The sequence below is a fragment of the Rhagoletis zephyria genome, unplaced genomic scaffold (assembly GCF_001687245.7).
Source record: "Rhagoletis zephyria isolate East Lansing unplaced genomic scaffold, Rhagoletis_zephyria_1.1 Rzeph_scaffold_00174, whole genome shotgun sequence".
Classification (NCBI taxonomy): Eukaryota; Metazoa; Arthropoda; class Insecta; order Diptera; family Tephritidae; genus Rhagoletis; species Rhagoletis zephyria.
In genome coordinates, this window is record NW_016157258.1 from 106673 (window position 1) to 127417 (window position 20745).

The window sequence follows — 20745 nt, forward strand, 5'->3', positions numbered from 1 at the left end:
ATTAACAGTTGAACTTTTTGAAGTTGATTTGCATAGTAGTTGGCACACAAACCGGAGGGACCTACATTTTTTTGCCGACTCCGAACGGCGATTGTATTTTTATAAGAAGCTATTTTTCATGGCAGAAATACACCCGGAGGTTTGCCATTGCCTGCCGAGGGACGACCGCTGTTAAGAAAAAAAGTTTTTTATATTTTTTTTTTTATGATGTTGCTTTAACCATGGCTTGAACCCAGGCGTTGCGGAGTGGAAGCGGGCGCTGCTTACCCCTACACCACAGCGGCCGACATGGTTAAAAAAAATGGCGGTTTTCAAGAACTATTTTTAAAATATGGGATCCGTACGATAAGTCGAAAATAAAAATGTCGAAATTTAAAATTTTTTAAAATCTGTTTTTGTTATTTTATGGCCTTATAACAATTATATTCAACAATTTTTATTGAGCTTGAGACCGTTTTTAATGAAAAACTTACTGTTGAATATAATTTCTTAAATCGAAATAATGTTTTACAGAAACGGAAAATGTCGAAATCGTATCCTTTTGAAATGAAGAAAAGATCGAAAAAATCCAAAACGTCGAGAATGTCGAAAAAGTTGAATGTTTGAAAAACGGGTCTGGTACGATATGTCGACAATTTTTTATCGACATTCTTGATTTTCTAACATTTTTTTCGGTGTTTTTAAGGTCGACATTTTAAATTTCGACATATCGTACCAGACTTAAAATAATTTTTTTTTATGACGTGATGGTTTATTTTGTTAGATTAAACTATTTTTTTGTAATTTGTTTTCGAAAACTTGTGATAAGATATTTTTAGCAAGGTGTTAAAAACCGTGTTTTTTAATTTTTTACCTTTTTATTAACTATACGACTTTTCATACCTGGGGGCAATTTCTGTTCTGTGAAAACTTGAAGGGAAAACATTTTTCATCACTTCACATAAAATTAATAATTTGCGAAAAAATTTTCACCGTGAAAACTTTTCCACAAAGCTTTGTGGCTGTGAAAAATAAAAGTTTGCAAAAAAATTGAAAAAAGATACTTCTCCGTGGGCTCAAAATTTCGTGATTTTTTTTTGTGATTTACGAATACCATTACTTAATAAAAAGTTGGTGTCATCTTTTTCTCGATAAATAATGTAAAAAAATATATTTTACCCCCAAAAAAATATTGAGGGGTAAATATTGTATGGAATGACCTATGTATATAGCTACAGTGGAATTTATACTAGATAAATCAAAGAGATGTGAAAATGAGAGGAGATTGTCGCCATTATTCTATTCTTCGCTTTTTGGCAATTGTATGCCCAGTGGGGAAGAAAAACGACTCGCCTTTTCCAGATTATGGATATTTATTACTACTCATAAACGCTATAATTTTATATGTGCTTTTTGCGAAAAATTTCCACCTTAAGTGGATGACAGACTTCATCAGGTACTTCTTCGCCCACTGTTATGGACACGTCACCTTGTGGACAAGCGCTTAACGCCACTAAGAGATTCATATCAGCTACAAATTCAATGTAATCACCCTTGCGAGCTGGACTGGGCTTGCAAAAATACTGTTGAGTATCCTGGAAAGAAACACCCATAAACACCATTAAATTGACTTTTTCACCTACAATTTTTAAAAACTCACTCTCGTAAAACCGGTGCACATGAAAATATTCCATACATCATGTACATCTTCCTCCTTCATGCCGCGCTCCTCGACCACTGCTTTGGTCAACGAACTATGGCAACTGCCCACACGCTCTTTGCCGGTGATTAGCTTATAAGTGTAATCGTCACAACGCGTACCGATCACATCATGTAATGAACCACCATCCTCATCAATGCCGTAGGCTGCAAGCGAATCGTAAACGAAAGTGGCCATCGGACGTAAATATGGTAAATTGCTCCACAAGCGATCGTACACTTTCAGATGTGAGCTATGCAGTTGGCGCGTCTTGCCCGAGTAGAAACGTTCCTTGGTATTATCTAAGTTCCACAAATTAACATCGCCCACCTGTGAGCCTTCGCAGACGGTGATGCGACACAAGTCGCCAGTCTGCATTGTCCAGGTGCGCGCGGTGCGCTTTGGCACGATCACTGTCTCGATGAGCTCTCCTTGGAGCGCTTCAAAACGCTTATCGTCGTATTCCTGTTGGTTGACCTGTGCTGAGGCAGGTTTGTTGTAACATATCAAGGGGGAGTGTTTGGGAAATGTGCGCGGTTTGAAACCATTGCTTGCCATGTTTTAAAATTATTATTTTCTAGCCTTTTAACTTTTCCAGAAATAGTAGTTTATTTTAATATTAAAAATTTAATTACGCAGCTACAGCAAATACGAAGTTAAATGCTATTGAATAGTAAAACTAGGAATGCTAATCAACTGAGATTAGATTGAATTTATAAGCTATTTAGAGAGAGAAAACGTGTTTTGTTTATTCAAACACAAGCAAAGATCGGTATGTATGTACATATGTGAGCTTTTAGAAAGAGCTGCTACTGATAACAGAACGTAATACATATACAAATTGTTGAGATTTTAAGTCAAACAAAATGCTATTTAGCTGGATAAATCTGGCAAATTTGAATACGCTGCCACTGCAGACGATTGGTTAGAGATGTGTACTGCCAGCAGGTCCGAGAAGCATCCCAAAAATAAATATAAGATATTCTAAAATAACGGTCGCATGCAATGGCAAATCTCCAGGTGTACTACTGTCATAAAAAAATCTACTGTTGTTATTGTAACGAGAAAATACATAAATTCCCTTAAAATTTTGGGGAACGATGCTGGGTGAAAAAACTTCTCATGAAAACCAGTTGCCGTTTGGAGGCGGCGGTAAACTGTAGGTTTCTTTATTTGTGTAAAATCAAAAGACCCTCACCGCAAATTGGAACAGAAGCTCGGCCAATGTACAGCATCGTTCACATCAATAGCACCTCCCTTTCAAAGTGATATTGTTTACTAGTTATGTGTATTTATTTATTTTTGAGAATTTTTTATAAAAGTATGTATGTAGATCGCTTGAAAATTCATAGAATCACTGAGAAACCAAAAAAAAATATGTAGGGTTGTGCGATTAATCAATTAATGAAACGAGCTGATTAATCGAAACCTAATAAGTTAATTAATCAAAGAATAATCAGTTTTGATTAATTAAAGTGATTAATTTGTCGATTAGTTATATTTTGATTACTCAGAATTTGATCAATTTTGCTAATCAGTAAGCTAATTAATTAATGATAACCTGCTTAATCAGAAACCTGAATAAATGTTGCTATATATATTTTTTTTTTAATAGAAAAAATTTATAGACATGCATATCGTTACCTTAATTCACAAAGGCTCTGACCAAAACTATTCAAAACTGCGCTTTTCACAGATTTTGGTAGGATATATTAAACTACACCTTTAATAAAAATTGTAACGAGCAAGTAAAGAAAACAACGCAGTTACATGCCACTTTTTAAAAAACCCTGCCTATTTTTGATATTCTTTTTATATGTTATGGTTTTTTCTTTTGCAAAAAAAAAAAAAAAAAATTTTTGGTTAAGGCGTTTGTGAATTATGGTAACGATATGTATATGTTTATTTCAAGCAGGAGTATAGTAACGTGTTCGATTGGCGTTGTATTTTTTTAATAAGAAAAATATTGTATTATAAATAATTCATTTGCTTCCTAGAAAAGTCGAAAACATTAGCAAATTTACTCAGATTTCAATCAATTTGTTACGAGTATACGGTAATTACCCAGGATCACATTTTTGTGATCAATTTAAAAATTATTCAATTGATTTATCGCACATCCCTTATTTTCTATTAAAATGCAGTTCATTCTCTAGCAAAACCGATATAAACTGAAGTTTACAATTTTGTAGAGAACTAAAAAAATTTTAATTTATTAAAAATAAATACACAAAAGTGGCATCAATATAATTTCGAAAGGGGGGGCGATGTTAATGATATGGCCGATACTGTATGTACATATTCCGCCGCCCTCGTAGATATTTATGTATGTACATATATTGTAGTTTCTACGGGTTTTGATACCCATACATACATAAATAACAGCTTTATTGGGAATGCAATAATGAGATCTTATTGTGAAATCTGAAGCGTCGATATGCGAGACATGAATAGAATACTCAGTGGCAATAAACTAATGAGATAAGTTCGAGCGAAATCGAACTGCATACATAAGTTTAGTATTATATACCCGGCACATGCATTGTATCGATTTTTTCATATTTCTGAAAATTGCCTTTATATGATATTTACAGGGGGACGGGATGTGCGAAGCGTTACTGAAATAGGATAGTGGCCTTGTGGCCTTATAAGAATGTTGTTGAAAGACCGTTTTTCATCAAATAGCATATCTGCTATTACGATTTCAAGGATATTTTGCCTGCCTGCCTGAAGAATAACAAATGTCAAAATCCGCCATTTGTTGAATTGGGTGGAAATCAAAATATTAATGATGTACTGGACTGTGTAAGTGCTTGTGTGTAAAGCAAAGGGTTTTTAAACTGATTTATATATAGTAAAATGTTTACAGAAGAATATCAAAACGGTGCAACCACTATTCACTTGCAAGTTTTGACTAGTTTTGTGTTCAATAACTGTTTCTGCTAGTTTTCTCTTCTCAATTTTACGCTCTATTTTGCTTTTACGCTCTCGCTGCAATGTTTTACTGGAGAAGTTACTATACAAACCTAATAAAAATTACGATATGTGGGCCCGTCGGCCCTGCCCTTAATCCGGAGCTATGTATAACTTATAACTGTTACGGTCCCTGATATAAATTAACCATGGCTGCATTCTTTAACACCTCGGTCTTTTGTTCTAATAAAAGTTTGGTGTAACTTAAGTGGAAAAAATTAATAGGGGAGAATTAACAACTAAAAACAATTATATTTTGTGAATTATCGCCAAATGTATAAATAGAAAGACAAATAAAAACTACAAGTTTCATACGCGCTGGACTGGGCTTGCAGAGGTATTGCTGTGTATCCTGCAAAGAAATTGCGAACAAATTCATTAAGATTGAAGACATTACTCATACGACATGTAAGTACTATTTACCTAACCTAAGTTTTTACACATATACAAGTATATACATATGTACATAAGGGTGTTTCATGATGTCGGACGTGACCGGCGTAAGCAAATCGTTGTTCGTTTAATTTGACGTGATATATCGGCCGTGACAGATTTTTTTCCCATACTATTTTTTACTAGTAATACATAAATATATCGTCGTTTAAAGTGCAAAACCGCGTATCAACAAAATGCAAAACCGCGTATCGGCAAAATGCAAAACCGCGGGAACCCTCGCAGACGGTTATGCGACACAAGTCACCAGCCTGCATTGTCCAGGTGCGGGCGGTGCGCTTTGGCACGATCACTGTCTCTATTTATTTTAACGCGAAACTACCGTATTTGAAAGTTCAGTTACGCCTCTGAATGGCCCTTAACATGAAAGGTCTGTATTTATACCCTGTTTAGGTACAATGCCGTTGTGTATTTTCCCGGATTTATGTAGTTCAACATGAGAGTATTTATAAACCTACATACTGATAACAGTGTAGGTGAGCGTCGCCAATCATTGTATGTACTTGAGACAAATTGCGCTCTACCTAATATGTAATAGAAGAGTGGACACGTGAGGGGACCAATATAGTTCTCATTGAGCTATATATGTATCGGTAGGTATATGAGCATTAAGTTTCTACATATGATCACCAACACTGCAAAAGCCCCTATTTGGAAAATTTAAAATTTGAAATTGTACGGCTGAGGCAAGAAGTTTTTGAACTTTACAAACTACATATCTGGGAACAATATAGATAAATATTTAAAAGGACAATGATGATGAATATGTAGACTAGACCGCACCAACTTACAAGAAAACAAAAAAAAGTTTACCGTACATGACTGATTCTACATTGTGTAATTGTGCAACACAATTAAAAAAAAAATAATAGTTTTTTTTGCCAAACCACTTAAAGACGCCATTCTGGCACCTACCCACCAGATCTCAGTTCTAATCACCCTAACGTACGACACTAATTTCGGTAAATTAAAGCTCACCAAAAATCTTTAAACCTTTTCTAAGCAAGTATTTCGATTATGACTGTGTTCAGAAATGCATCAAGCCAAGCATCAGTCTCTTTTATTTCAAAACTATAATTGATGGAAATTCCTTATTTACGCAACTAAGTTACAATTCGGCATTTAGCCGTGGTTGCGCATATTGGACATTTCCATTAATTAATGTTTAGAAATAAAGAGACTGATGCTTTGGCCTGATGCATTTCTGAACACACCCTATTGCGATAGAAGAATTTGAATTTTTTTTTGTTGGCCGAAGGTAGGTATGTGTATACATTAGGGCGGTCCTTACAAAATCAAATGAAAGTCGTCGTGTCGCAAAGGGACCAAAGGCCAGATGCCTCTAAGGACTCAAAAAATTAAAACTATTATTTTGTTTTTTTTTCATCTAAAACCCAAAATCGATACTACCAAAGTCGAAGATATCACATATAAATTTTAGACCCGATTGGAGTCGGTTAATACGTCTTCATAGGGTAATCTGAACTTTGACTCCTGTGCGACACGCCTTAACCGACTCCAATAGGGATCAAAAATTATATGTGATATTTTCGACTATAGTAGCACCGGAGTATGGGTTGAGGCTTGTTTGGAAATCTGATGTAAAGCTTTACTTCCTACATTTAAAGACCACCCCTATGTACATACATACATATGTAGGTGTCACCGAAAAATGGGAAAGCGCGACCTCTAGACCGACGGCCGCTGTGGTGTAGTGGGCGGCAGTGCGCACTAGCATTCCGCAGGGCCTGGGTTCGAGCCCAGTTTCCGACTAACTTAAAAAAATTAAAAAACAAGTTTTTTCCAATAGTGGCAGCTTCTCGCCGTTCGAAGTCGGCGTAAAACTGTAAAACTTTGTGTGATAACATCAAGGCGCACGTCACAAAACGGATGAGAAGCTTAAGCTCGGGTTACTATGCTTGCGTATTCTGACGAACTTTTGTTTTGACGATTTCGGAGCAATAAAAAAATATGTGTTTGTTTCGTATTTTTTTTGTGCACAGTAACTGTAGCCGTAGCTAAACACTAACGAAATTCTAACTGTAAACAATGACGTGGGTATCAAGGCGCGAATGCGCTGACAGTAGAAACTTCGTCTTGTCTTCGTTGACCACCAGATCCAATCGCTTTGCTCCCTTATCCAACGTGAAAAATTCAGAACAGACTTCGCGGCATTTGTTACCGATGATGTCGATATCATCGGCAATCCCCAACAATTGCATGCTCTTGTAAAAAATGGTTCCTGAGCGGTTCAGTTGTGCAGCTCTCATTATCTTTTCCAACATCAGATTTAAAAAATCACATGTCTGAAACCCCGTTTGGTAGAAAATGGCTCGGAGAGGTCTTTCCCAATTCTTACGGAGCTGGTGGTATTGCTCAACGACATTTTACGCAACCGCATCAGTTTCAGGGGATGCCAAATGCAGACATCACGGCGTATAGGCAACTTATTTAGTGCTGTCGAAAACGGATTTGAAATAGACAAATAAATGGTAAGTGTCGATCCTTTTCTCCAGGGTCTTTGGCTAAAGATTTGGCTAAAGGTGAATACCTTTTCAGTTCTATGGGCTGAAGTCTTTAACACAATAAGCACGATAAGATCTTGTAACCTATGCTTAGAAGGCTAATGCTGCGGTAGATAGCGCGGGGTCGCGTATCTTGTGGATTGGGCAGAGGACCTTATCAGTTCCTCGCCGACGAATAGCTCGGCTGGCAGGCCGTCAGCTCCAGCAATTTCGTTATTTTTCATCCGCATAATCGCTATTCGTACCTCGTCATAGTAAGAACATCGACTCCAACGTCGTCGACTGTGGGCTCGGGCTCGTTCCAAAATTGCTGGCTTCCAAAATTCACAGTGGCAACTGGACCTAGCAAAGGGTACCCTTGGGTATTTGCACACTTATTTTGGTTTATTACATGAAAACGCGCGATTGAAATCAAAATATTTCAACTCACATGTGCAGTTAAATGACTAACTGCCGTCCCTAAATTGGAGCGCTAAGCGTTGCGTTATCCATTGTCGACGAGTGTCAGCGCGCGCTATCCCCAAATCAACGCGTCGTAATTTTTGACGTTTTCTCAGATCCTCTCGTTTTTATTCTCGTTTCCTCTTTCACTTTTTTGTCCTTTCTCTTTCTTTCCGTCTTCCGCATCCAACTTCAACACGTAACGCCCTGTCAAAAATGAAAATTCCATTTGCTCGGCGTTAGCGCCGCGTTATTGTGGGATGCTTCATACAAATTGTATGGGCATGAGGATTTTTGACAGTTGTTTGGCGCTTGACGCGCCAATTTAGGGATGGCAGTAAGTTTTAATTGAGTACTAATATTTAAATTTCCGGAGCACTAGTTTATTAATAATGTGGCTTCCAAAATTCACAGTGGCAACTGATTTAAAACTTTAAACTGATTAAAACAGATTTGAAATATCCGCGCACTAATTTATTAACAACTTTAATCAGAAATACTCTTTTATGTGAAACACACTTTTATGTGTAAAACACGCAAATTAAATGGTGGGAGTTGAGCTGTCAAAATTACTTCCTTAACTGTAGCTTAACTTAGCTGTCAAAATAATTTTCTGCTTCCAAATTTTCGAGGAAAATGCTGCTCCCTGGCAATTTCGAATAGAAGGATTTTATTCTCGAGAAAAGTAAAATCCGCAAGAAATGAAATCCTCGGGGGAATATTCAGTATTGGTCTGATTTTGACAGCTCACACCGCACAAGTAAAAACAAAATACATGTAAATTTTTGTTTGTGTGTATTAATTCGCCTTGGTAAAAATTTTCCAGTCAAAAATTTTTAGCTTTCCCTCCCAAAGAACTGACATTTGCTCTCTCAATTTCCTCTACTTTTGAAAATCATTTGCTACATGAGAACGCATATTGACACGCTCTAACCGCAACAGTTCGGAACAATTATTTGAAATAGAGCACTCTTAAAATTTTCTTTTAAACTTTCCAACACTGTTTTCGCGCGATCAGCTGACCAGCCGAAACAAAGCAGAAAATTAAACAAAACAAATTCACCGGTAATTGCAATTTTTACAACTTTCGATACAAAGTGAAGTTGACCGGCATTTGTAAATTGTTTATATGAATTCTAAGGAATTTTCGAACCACCAACCGAACACGGCATTACAAAGTATCAATTTTAAATTGGATAGTAGGTAACGTATTCAAACCGCAAACAACTACCTTGGGGAGAAAACTGCGGCACACGTAGTACCATTGCGATATAAATCCTTGTCAGACAATCTTGCGGCAAAGTAAGGCCACAAACACTTATTATGTTTAAGACAACTTGCTTTGATATATGGCGTCAAGAGAAAGAAATGCCCCGGCTTATCACACTTTGCAAGGAGCTGGATGATAAGCTGGCTGGAGGCATCGTTGCGGGATTGATTACAGAGTTTTGCGGCGGACCTGGTTGTGGTAAAACACAAATGTGGTAAGCAAATTAGCCACTTTGAACTGAATTAAATTTTCAAGTGTAATATTTTATAGTTTGCAACTGTGTATTAATGTACAATTTCCTCGGACAGTCGGTGGACTTCAAGGTAAAGCTGTTTATCTGGACACGAATCAGGACTTTAGTCCCACACGTTTGCTAGGTAAAAGTAGTCATGCAGACAAACATTTAATGTACAAAATAATATTAATGAGTTAAAACAATTGAACAACAGAAATTGCCGTTTGCACAGAGAAGCGCTTCCACCGAACCTTACATAAAACCGATATCCATACTCATGCCCAAAATTCTTTCACAGCTAATTCTATAATGAATGGTGTTACATATATTTACTGTCAAGGCTTTTTAATGCTACAGGCTGCCGTAAAGAAATTGCATGAAATGTTAATGGAGGATAAAGAGGTAAATAAATATATACCACTTTCTCATAAATTTACGTATGTATGTGTTTAACTTTATATTTTTGTCTTCCGCTAGATCAAACTAATCGTCATTGATTCGTTCTCTTTTCCACTGCGTGTGATTGAGGAAGTTTCCGAACGTACAGGAATACTTTATACCTTATTGAGCGAGTTGCAACACTTAGCAGTGGAGTACAGACTCATTGTAAGTAGTTCTCGCTTTCTAGTTTGGTCTTTAAATAATTGAATCAGTTTTAAATGCATACTTGCCGAGTAGCCGAGTGGTTATGGGTGCGCAATACCACACGGCAGGTTCGATTCGTGGTCCAAATGTACTTTAGAAATTGGAGGAGAAACTCGACACAATACCTAGTAAAATATGAGCGACCAATATTTATTTACATATTGCCTAGAACCACATTCTAAAATTATTTTGACCAGTTTGGCTATATGTTTTTGGTTTATTTAATGTTAAATTTTTTTTTAAATATCTAGCTATAAATTCACTTTTCAAAATTTGTCAAAAACATATAAAAATTCAACAAATTTTCACCAATATTTCAAACCATTTATTCAAAATTTTTGATTTTACCTCCTTTTTATTAGCTCGGGATGTAACTATGTAATATTGATGCGCCTAAAAGATGCAGCGATTTCTATTCTCAAGTTACATACCTGATGACAGTACGATTGGAAACTTTTTTTTTAGTTTTTTTAAACTATAATTTCTTTAATAATATTTTTCGGTATGAACGTAAAAAAGTCTCGGATAGTTTTGCCATAAATTCACTCCCTCAAAAGTTATTCAAAGTTTTAGTTGACATTTTTTTATATGGAGGAAAATCGACAACACCGCCAACAAAAAAAAAATCCCAAAAATCAGTGGTATTTTGTAGTCGATTTCACGGAAACAATTTAGGTGAAAAATTATTATATTTTTAACCGACTTCACAAAAAAGAGAAAGCTTATCAATTCTTCGAAAGATTTTTTTTTATTTTATTATTATTTTCGTTATGTATGTTACCGCATAACTTTGAACCACGTTAACTGATTTCTATAATTCTTTTTTTAAAGGAAAGTTGTTACTTCACATCCGATCATCGGATCATGAAGAAGTTAACGATAATCTTAAATTTTTATATAAGAATTGAAGTCGGTTTTGTTTTTTGTTTAAAAATTACTTTTCTGTCAGTTTCCGTATTAAATTTATATAAAAAAAAATGTTTTTCACTTAAATTTCTTTCGTGAAACTGTCTATTAGTATCCAGTTAGTATGACCGTTTTTTATATATCGCAACACCATCGCCACCCACTAAGTGTTCATGGCAAGTATGTAGCCTAAATAGCTAGCATATGTACATATCGATAATCCTCTACAATAAGGACACAACTCAAAACTGAAAAAAGTGTTTCACGTCTCTAATACTTATCTAATCCTTATTAAAGTAAGTAGTAAGGATTACTAATGGGAGCAGTAGCCGACTGTTTCTGGAACGTTAAAATTTGGACGTCATTGATATCTCTCGATTTTGTAAAATTTGTTTCAAATATTGATTAATTGTTGTTCGGTTAATAGGTCAATAATTCAATTTAAAACTTTCGAGCAAAGATCAAGCGATTCCCAATATGTATTTTATTGCATTAAAATGTTCTTAGGCTATTTTTCATTCGAAATTTTTATAATTTCATTTATCGCAGGTTGTCATAACAAACGAGTTGACCACGCGTGTGAATGGGAATGATTGGAAAATATGTCCTGCACTTGGCGACAGCCATGCACACAAAATTAATCAGCGCATCATCCTCAGTAAATGTAATGAACAAAAGTATTATGTTGCGTTGGTGGAGAAATCTAACGTAGTACAACAAATAGCGATACCTTTTGTGGTAAATGTACTTGCGATTTGTTTTTTTGTGGTAACATTTATTTCTCATACAACGCTTTTCTTCTCACAGATCAAACAAAATGGCATACGAGATATATCGTAACCCATATACATACATCCAGAGTCGCTTAAAAATCAAATCACAAACAAAAAAATGTTCGATTTATATGCACATACATACACATAAAAAATAAAAGGGTAAGTGCGCTAATGTAATATAATATTTTTAGTGTCATGATTAATATTTGTGACGTTAAAAGTCTCAGTTACCGTGAAGAGAATCCCAGCGGTATTCATATTTGCCTTAACATGAATGTAGGCATGTGAATGCCAGTGCATCTTTGTGAATATTTGATTGCTCTGTTTCTGTGACGAGACAGAATATTGCTCTCAGTTAAACTTTGTGTACATAAATTTTTGAAGCAAAATGCGCTGTATAAACGTAATAAAATGCGTTACTTCTACCTCTACTGCTCTACTCAAGATCATGATTCATGCATAGAGTGTACTTATTGTATGTAAGTAAGTATCTAATTGTATTGTTTTTTCTTATTCATAAAAATTTGTTTGTTTGTATTTGCAGTGATTTTGATACTAGCCCGGAAATAATGTAATGAAATGACGAAATAATAAGTTAGTTAATGGCGGTAAGTACTCAAGATGATTAATAAATTAGCAAATTATAATGTAAATTTATTGTTCACTCTTAATTTTATTTTATTTAAAATAATATTTATTTCAACAAAGGTAAAATAAAGTAATATTTCTAAACTTAAGGTACAGATTTAATTTTTTTGATAGCTTTAAAATGTATTTAGTTAAAAACTTAATAATCATTTAGGGTAGACATACCCAGTAGATAATTTCTGTGCGGCTATTATCTAATGAGTGAGCTACAATTTTCGGATCGCTATCGCAAGTTGCCGACGTGTGTTACGAATGTCGCAAGATTGCGATAGTGATCCAATATTTGTGGTTTACTTGTTTGAGCTAAAAGCCTTTTCAAAAGGTCTTCCTTAGAATCAGGAGGCTTTCTACTCTGAATTGGGATAAATTGAAGGCATTTTCCTTTCGCTACCCATTGAAGAGCTTTGATGGGACGTATTTCAGGAGGCCTTTTGAGAAACCCTTTTTTTCTAAAGCGCCTTTACTAATTCATAAAAATCATACTTCTTGAGGCTATTTATTAAAGGTTCTCACAAAGATGTTTTATTGCAACATAAAGTGCATATTTTTAATGCTCAAAAATTATAAGCTAAATCAACCTTAACGTGAGTTTCGCCCGAAAAAAAATTCGGCCGATGTTTTTTCATCCTCCCCTAGTGAATACACGGAAGCGAAAAGTTGACCGGTTCTGGGAGAATAAAGATCATGATAAAGCTGAATATAAAATAAATGTAAGCGATAAAAAAACTATTCCACAAGTGCTATTTTTTATGCCTGGTTAACAGGTTACACTTATGGTGAATTCAGCAGCGCAATTGCAACATCCGCATTATATTTAGACATCTTTACTTCGCGAAAAACCCAATGGAAATAAAGTTTGGCTAAACGGAAGGTAATGGTTACTCAACCTTCATCAAACAGATTTGTCAAACAAGTTTGTTCTGAGTACTCCGCTTTAACCACTTTTTGAAGTGAAACTTCTTTGCATTCGGTTGGGAGTAAATGCAACCATCGATGTAACGAAAAAGCGACAAAAGAAGGTAGGGAATGGCGAGGTGCCAAATTAAAGGCCTAGGTAATTGAGATATGTATGTAAACAATTTTCATAGTAAAAACAAAAAAAAAGATCAATTCAAAAAATTTCGTACAAAAATTAAAAAAATTCAACAAACTTTAACAATTGCACCCAAAACTTGTAAACATTTTATTCAGAATTTTCAGAAAAGTTCTAGTTATGCAGTTTTATAGCCCATTAAATTTATTATTTAAATTTATTTAATCAGTTAAATTAATTATTGGAATTATTAAATGTGCATAAAAAATGTTGAAATATGTATCTCAATATAGGAGCCTTAAGAAGGTTTTAGTTTGAAAATATTTTTAAAAGGGTTTAAAAGTCCATTTTAATTATGAAATATGTTTTATAAAATATTAAAATATGGGTGGCAAACGAAAGAGTGGTAAGAAATCTTTAATTTGAACATTTAGGACATTGTCGAGGCATTTGAAGAGGGTTGGCCCCTGTTTAAAAAGTTAAATACAAAATATTTAATCAGTTCAACTAATTATTAAACACTTTACGTTTAAACTATATTTGGGAGGGTTGCCAAGTATCTGAAAAATCAAATTCGACTTAATTCTTTACTTACATAAATATTTTAATGTCACAAGAAAAAGATTTTAGTTTTGAAAATGCTTTTGAAAACGGCTGCCACCAATTTGAAGTGTCGAATTTAGTCAACTTATATGCAAGATATGAAAAATAATATATTTAAAACTGAGTGTCACACGAAAAAGTGTTTGAAAATACTATTTTTTAGGGTTGCCACCTGTTGCCGGTAACTGTGACAAACACTTGGAATTTTTTTTTAAGATTTGAGGAAGGTTGCCACCTGTTTAATATGTCAAATTCAATTTTGGCGTTTAACGCCACCCGGGCTCACTAGAAATAAGGAAATACGGGTCATAGAGAGAAAAGAAGCTTCACATACCTTTTTTTGCGTAAATTTATTTCCGAGATATGCATTCAAATATGTATGCATATATAAAGCCCGACTTATGTTATGCAATTATTTGTTTGTTCCATCTATTTCGTTGGCGTTGGCTTGGAAAGCAGATTCGTTCTTTTTATCTGTACAATAAAAGACAACCACATTCAGAGCATAACAAAGTAAATGACGTCATTGAGATCAGCATAAACAAGTTTTCATACATCCAAAAGTTTCCAATAGCCTAAGCAACAAAAAATAATAGAGATGATTAATGTTTAATAGCCGGTGTAATGAAAACTACCTACAAAACACGTAGTTGGACGACAACGAAAGAGAATGGGAGCGCTAGCGAAACCCGCCTTTTATTGGAAGTAATTTATATATTTAAAACTGAGCGTTTGCGCCACATAGAAAGCCGGCAGCTAGTTGTTGTTATATTAGAGAGCCTTTACGACATTTGCTCTTTTGGGCCACATTTTACGCTCCCCAATACGTTGATCACCCATTCCTTGTGTGCTTCCAATGGTCGCAGGAATAAAAGTAATTGCAATTGAGTGGCGCATTTCAGTCTACGTTGAGGCGTTGAAGCAGTGAGTGTACACATTTGGCAGTGATACAATAAATACATACTATACATACATACATACATACAATCGCTTGTGGTAAATAGAAAATTTGTTAAAAATAGTTTAGTTTTCAACTTTCACTTAGTGTGAGTTGTTTGTTTTATATATGTATGTACATATCTATTTTTTTTTTTAATTATGTGTATGTGTGGCATGCGGGTAGAAGTATACCAAAATTATCTGCTGGGAGGAGAAAGTGTAACTAGTATAAAAGTGTATAATTTATTTAAAATTTTATGTTTAACAAATGCATACTTAGAAAACGTTTTAATGATTTTTCTTTAGTAAATATTTAGTTTGAAATTTGTTCAAAGTGTTTTTCTAATATGAAAGGGTAAAGAAATATAGTTTTTGCTTTGATATTATGTTCTCTTCTTGGAATTATGTTCAAATCAAACGCTCTAACAGTAGCTGATGACATCATCGTTCAAACTCACAACCATCATCTTCGTCGCCAGCATTAACAACAACAAAATATTGAAAATATATAACTCAGAAAGACACGATAAATGTTAAACAAATAAAACTTAACAATAAAAAAATAACTGCGTACGCGTTAAAACAGACGCTGTGACTAAGGCGACCTTTTACATACATACATATGTATATCTAAATATTTATTAATATGTACATATGTATGTACGTATATCTACATGTGTAAAATCACGAATACGAATATGTAAGGTTTTTGTCTAGTAGCAATTGCCAACAAGACAATGCACATTACTTACATACATATAAACAGATTGTGGAAAATAGCAACACAATAAAGTCATGGATAGTAAATATGTATGTAAAAATCTACACCAGTTTATGTCTGTTAATGTATGCGCATATGTACATATAAAAAACTGGAATGATAGCTAGCTTTAATAGAGCGGCATCTGTTCAAGATCATTTTGCGAAACAAAATCTACTCGCTATAATTTAGTGTATATGTATGATCTTCGACAAGTATTACATAGACGTATATAATTTAGTACATACATACATGCATATATATATGTACAAGTATATGTATACTTTCTGTTATATACATACATATATGTATGCAATTCATTTGCATATACATACATATGTACATATAAATACAAAGGCATGTCAATAAACCGCGATAAAATATTACTGTGAAAAGAATTGCAACGGATGTGCGAAATAAAGCAGAAATTGATAGTCACAAGTTCAACAAGCCACAGCATAATATAAAAAATTTCATTTTCAGAGCGAAATGTCGGCAATTTTCAATCGAACGAGAAGGCGGGGTAAACTGTATGCCAAAATATAAAGCCTAGTTTATTTCCACTGGCCTAGTTAAGATTTAGCTGTTGTCGAGTGCTTGGCGGCTATTTACAACAATTAATTATTAAACTAATTCCACTTTAATGACGTACATATGTATGTATATATGTACATACGTGCGCACATTTATATATACAAATTATTTGTTTTGCAATTTCTTAATTGTTTGCGAATGCTTATACATACATACATATACTATGTAGCTTACCTTATTATATGAATCAGTAACCACTTTTAAAATAATACTTTTTGTGACAATCTCAATGCTGATGATTCATCTGTACAGAGAGTCAGTCATTGGCTTTCCGGCAAACTAACGCTCACAGCCGAACGTGTTGGAATGTTAAATGCACTATATGCATCATTGTAATAAGTTAAAGGTTACTAAAAAAATATGTACACGATAGAATTATTTATTTATTTATTTATTTATTTGTTTATGAAGTCTACAACAGGATGTTCTTACAGACTACACATATTAGAAAAAATTACATATTATAAAATATTATTGAGATTACTTAAATAAGATTCAAGCCGATTTCGGAAAATACCCTTTGGCATAGAGAGNTGTAGGTATACACACGTCAAGCTTTGCCATTGAGTAGAGTTGAATTTATTTAAAGCTCAGCTCTGCATTTCCGATTTCATCAATGTATGCTTCTGGAAATAAATAAATGGGCGCCTCGCTATGAAAATCAAATGCCGAATTAACGAAATTTACCAATCCAAAGCCAAACAGAGGTGGAGCTATGCAGAATCGTATAGGCTTACCAGACAGATCTAAAATATCTACGACTCTTAAAACCACGGCTCTGGTAGGAATGAGCAAGAAAAACCAGTGACCGAAAATAACAGTTATTTTTTTTTTTTAACAGTCAAACTTGGCCAGATATTTTTTAAGCCCGAAATAAAAGTCTTTTTCTAATGATAAACAAACCGTTAATTCAAATTAAATAAATGAAAGAGAAATAGCTTTAAAACTGAAATGTGTAAACGAGGAAAGCCACCTATTTAAAAATATATCAATAAAAAATGCTATTTTATTACCATAGAACAAACCTTGGGTTAGGTATATGAATTTCTTTTGTATTAAATTATAAAACAAAACATAAACGGAGGCGGTAACCTTCGTTCGTTGTTTCTGTTTAAAAGCTATTTCAGTCCTCTCTCGTTTGATACCAAATTTGTTTAATTTGGATAAGCGGTTTGTTTATTATCAGGAAAGGACTTTTATTTTAGACTTAAAAAATATTAGGCGAAGCTTATCTGTTAAAAAAAAAATAACTGTTATTTTCGGTCCCTGAGAAAAATATTTAAAAGCTCACGGCAGTCTTCACAGAACACTGGCCTGTGGGAGTGTGCATGCCGAAAGAATCCACATACAGGGTCAGCGCGGCTGCAAGGATCCAGCTCAGACGAAATAGTTGAACACATTCTCTGCGAGTGCCTCGACCTTGCAGCAGTGAGGTTAAAGACACTTGACCACCATTCGTGCAGTGCATATGTATTTCAGTGTGTAGTCGGCTCTCTCTCTCTACGATATACGGAATTTCGTCAATACTACCAAGTGGCTGCGAAATTCATGCAAACTAAAGAATATTATACAGTTTTACTTGGAATAAAACTCCTTAAAATGTACACTTTCGCCAAAAGGCTCTGAGAAATCTTTTATAAATTTTTTACCTACAATTTAAATTGCCAGCTTGCTATATATTTGTATACATATTTTGTTTTAGCAGTTTAAGGCCATGCTTTCTGAAGACACCTTGGTACCTCTTTATGTGAAAATAAACATAAAATCGCGGAAATTTTTCGATACCTAATAACTGAGTTAACCTGTTCCCCGCCATATTTTAAATATTTCCATAAAACAGGCACATACATATGTATGTATACATATTTATATATTCTACCCTAAATTTAATTAGCAGAATGTCAATATGTAGTTTGTAGTGTTTGTAGATGGTTTTGATACTGCTAATTGAATGTGTCAACAACATCTAAAGAATACCATAGGCGCTTCACTCAAACGCGTTCTGAATTTGGCACAGTTGATTTAACACCTCTGCACTGACGCCTTACTTAGTATTCAATTCAATTTTTTATTAGCTCAAAACCATCAAACTTTCGAGAGTGTTTTATGATGCTGATCGGTGTGTGACTTTTTTATTTGCTGGAACTTTCAGTTGCTTTTCTCTCAATATATGTACATACATACATACATAGGTAGTATATACTATGCACACAAATTTCCAACCGCATTTACGTATGTAGGACAAGCTTCTTATCAAATGATTAAATGCCGGCTTGCGCTTTCATTTACATTTCTTACAAGTCTCTCTTTCGCATTTCAAATATTTCCAATGTTCGCTTTAGAAGTGTAGACCAGTTTTGGAAGCAAAGCAGAAAAATATTTAAAGAAATATCTGAAGAAGAAAAAGAGTCAGCCTTTCCAAGCTGCATAGTCAGCCAATTTGCCACGTCATTGTACAGACATAAATACTCGTATGTAGATATGTATATGGATTCTGAATTTAAACACAACCACTTTTGAGTCGGGATTTTACATGCATTTATGTATATTTTTCCATTTCTTTTTTGGACAGTTATTTAAATTAGGAATTTTGATGGCAGTGCTACACAACTACTTGTGGGTTTGAATTTTTAAGGCAATCTTACTTTTATATCTCACATTCTTTACACTCCTATTCTCTGTGCATTCGATTACGCTTTGCTGCTGATTTTTGGGTGTGTACTGCACACTTGTTTCATTAAGGTCGACATTTTTCTCAGTAAAATACTTGTGTTGGCTTTAAATTGAGCTAAGTCACTCAATTGCATTTAAAAAGTGAGCTACGTGATTTTAATGACGTGTTCATATGTACATATGTAGATATGTATATTTTGGTGAGCCCCTCAAAAACGACTTTTCTCATCAAATGTTCTTTTGTTAAAATTATCTACAACAATAGTTGCTATTGTAGGATGTTTGTATGTACTCGAATATACATACATGCATTTATTTTGAGAGTCATCACTTTTCTCATGCTAAGTCAATTTTCTGTTGTGGGTGTTGAAGAATTTATCACTTTTTATACCCGAGTGTAACTTTATTCAAGTAATTGCTGTTTCTAACAACCAACTGAATTGAGATAGGATAGGTATATGTATATACATACTGATGTACAGTGACGAGCAAAACTGTAACATGGAGTAACACTTTTTATTTCAGCTGTCGCTATCTTTCCAAGTTCTAACGATATTCATACTGTTGTTGTATATTTTTATTGGTACATCTTTGCTTCCTCTGTCATAACGATTTGAAGTCAATTCAACAACATTAACAAAACCAGCAGACAAAAATGTAAATTAAGGCAAATGTTACAGTTTTGCACTCATATATTTTTAATAACTTCTTGACAATTTTCACAAAAAAAAAGAATTATTAACACAATGTTCAGTATGCTTTTGCTTTATNAAATTAGCGTGCCTCACCAGAAAAAGTTGCGGGGTTTCCACCTAAAATATACAATTTATTGTATTTTAAACCTTATGATTTGCGAGAGCTATACAATTTGGAAATATCTCCAAAAATATCATTATTTTAATTCTGTTGATAACATTTTTGCAGAAGCAAATTTTATTTATAAAAAAATCGACTTTCAAATTGGTTCAGCTCAAGTATTACTCAAGTATCATTGAGAACGAAAAATAACACTGAAGATGGCACAATGCCGAAACCGGTTTGTCTGCAAACCAAACTTGACAAGGGATGACGGAGATTCGTTCCAAAATAAATCATTAACAAAGTACTTGAGAAATATTTTATAAAGATTTGATATGACATATAATTTAAATAAAACTATGTTCACATTACAGTATAAATTATACGGAGTTTCCACGCTTCGTAATTCGCTCTCCCATTCGTCATCCGCCTTGCCAATTACCTTCCGAATCACGTAATTCGCCATACAAAATTTTGAGAACGAATTAACTTATTTGTGCGTAATTCAGATCGAATTACCATGCGAATGACGAACGAATCGGTGCCTTCTCTAATATCGAAGTTTTCACCGGCCTGGTCCCAATTGCTGGCGCATTTTTCTAGTTATAGAATAATTCAACAATTTTTTTATAATGAGCTCGAGGCCATTTTTAAATGAAAAATTTATTGTGGAAAAGCAACAACAATTTGAAAAAATGGTAGAAGTGATAGCTATTTCGGAAATCACCACATTTCCTCATCAGACTTCTTTCAGTAGGATTCGAACCGACGATCCCACTGACTCAGCCAGTTGCC

The 20745-nt window shown here is 34.3% G+C and overlaps 2 protein-coding genes across 7 annotated transcripts in view; one reads left to right on the forward strand and one right to left on the reverse strand.

Moving 5' to 3' along the window:
- Nucleotides 1-1333: 1333 nt before the first annotated feature.
- On the reverse strand, nucleotides 1334-3347 carry LOC108356785 (uncharacterized protein C11D3.03c). Its single transcript, XM_017607892.1, has 2 exons — nucleotides 1640-3347; nucleotides 1334-1574 (listed from the first exon to the last, which is right to left on the reverse strand). The coding sequence occupies exons 1-2, from the start codon at nucleotides 2234-2236 to the stop codon at nucleotides 1380-1382; spliced, it is 792 nt and encodes a 263-aa protein (XP_017463381.1). The 5' UTR covers nucleotides 2237-3347; the 3' UTR covers nucleotides 1334-1379.
- A 5067-nt stretch (nucleotides 3348-8414) lies between these two features.
- The window catches only part of AnxB9 (Annexin B9), a 29029-nt gene continuing 16698 nt past the window's right edge, over nucleotides 8415-20745 (forward strand). For 5 of the 6 annotated variants that reach the window (XR_001846621.1, XM_017607927.1, XM_017607935.1 and 2 more), the window contains exon 1: nucleotides 15070-15182. The gene's annotated coding sequence lies outside the window, so the exon portion shown is untranslated. Of the gene's footprint in view, nucleotides 9555-9610; nucleotides 9718-9789; nucleotides 9978-10052; nucleotides 10182-11675; nucleotides 11865-11933; nucleotides 12511-15069; nucleotides 15183-20745 lie in introns of those variants that run through there. The other variant, XR_001846622.1, reaches the window with a different exon arrangement.

Excerpts from the sequence above, each read along its gene's own strand:
- LOC108356785 (XM_017607892.1), bottom strand. The coding sequence starts at position 2,236 with ATGGCAAGCAATGGTTTCAAACCGCGCACATTTCCCAAACACTCCCCC. Across the intron at positions 1,575-1,639 it reads TGTGCACCGGTTTTACGAGA|GATACTCAACAGTATTTTTG; the intron begins GTGAGTTTTTAA and ends GTTTCTTTCCAG.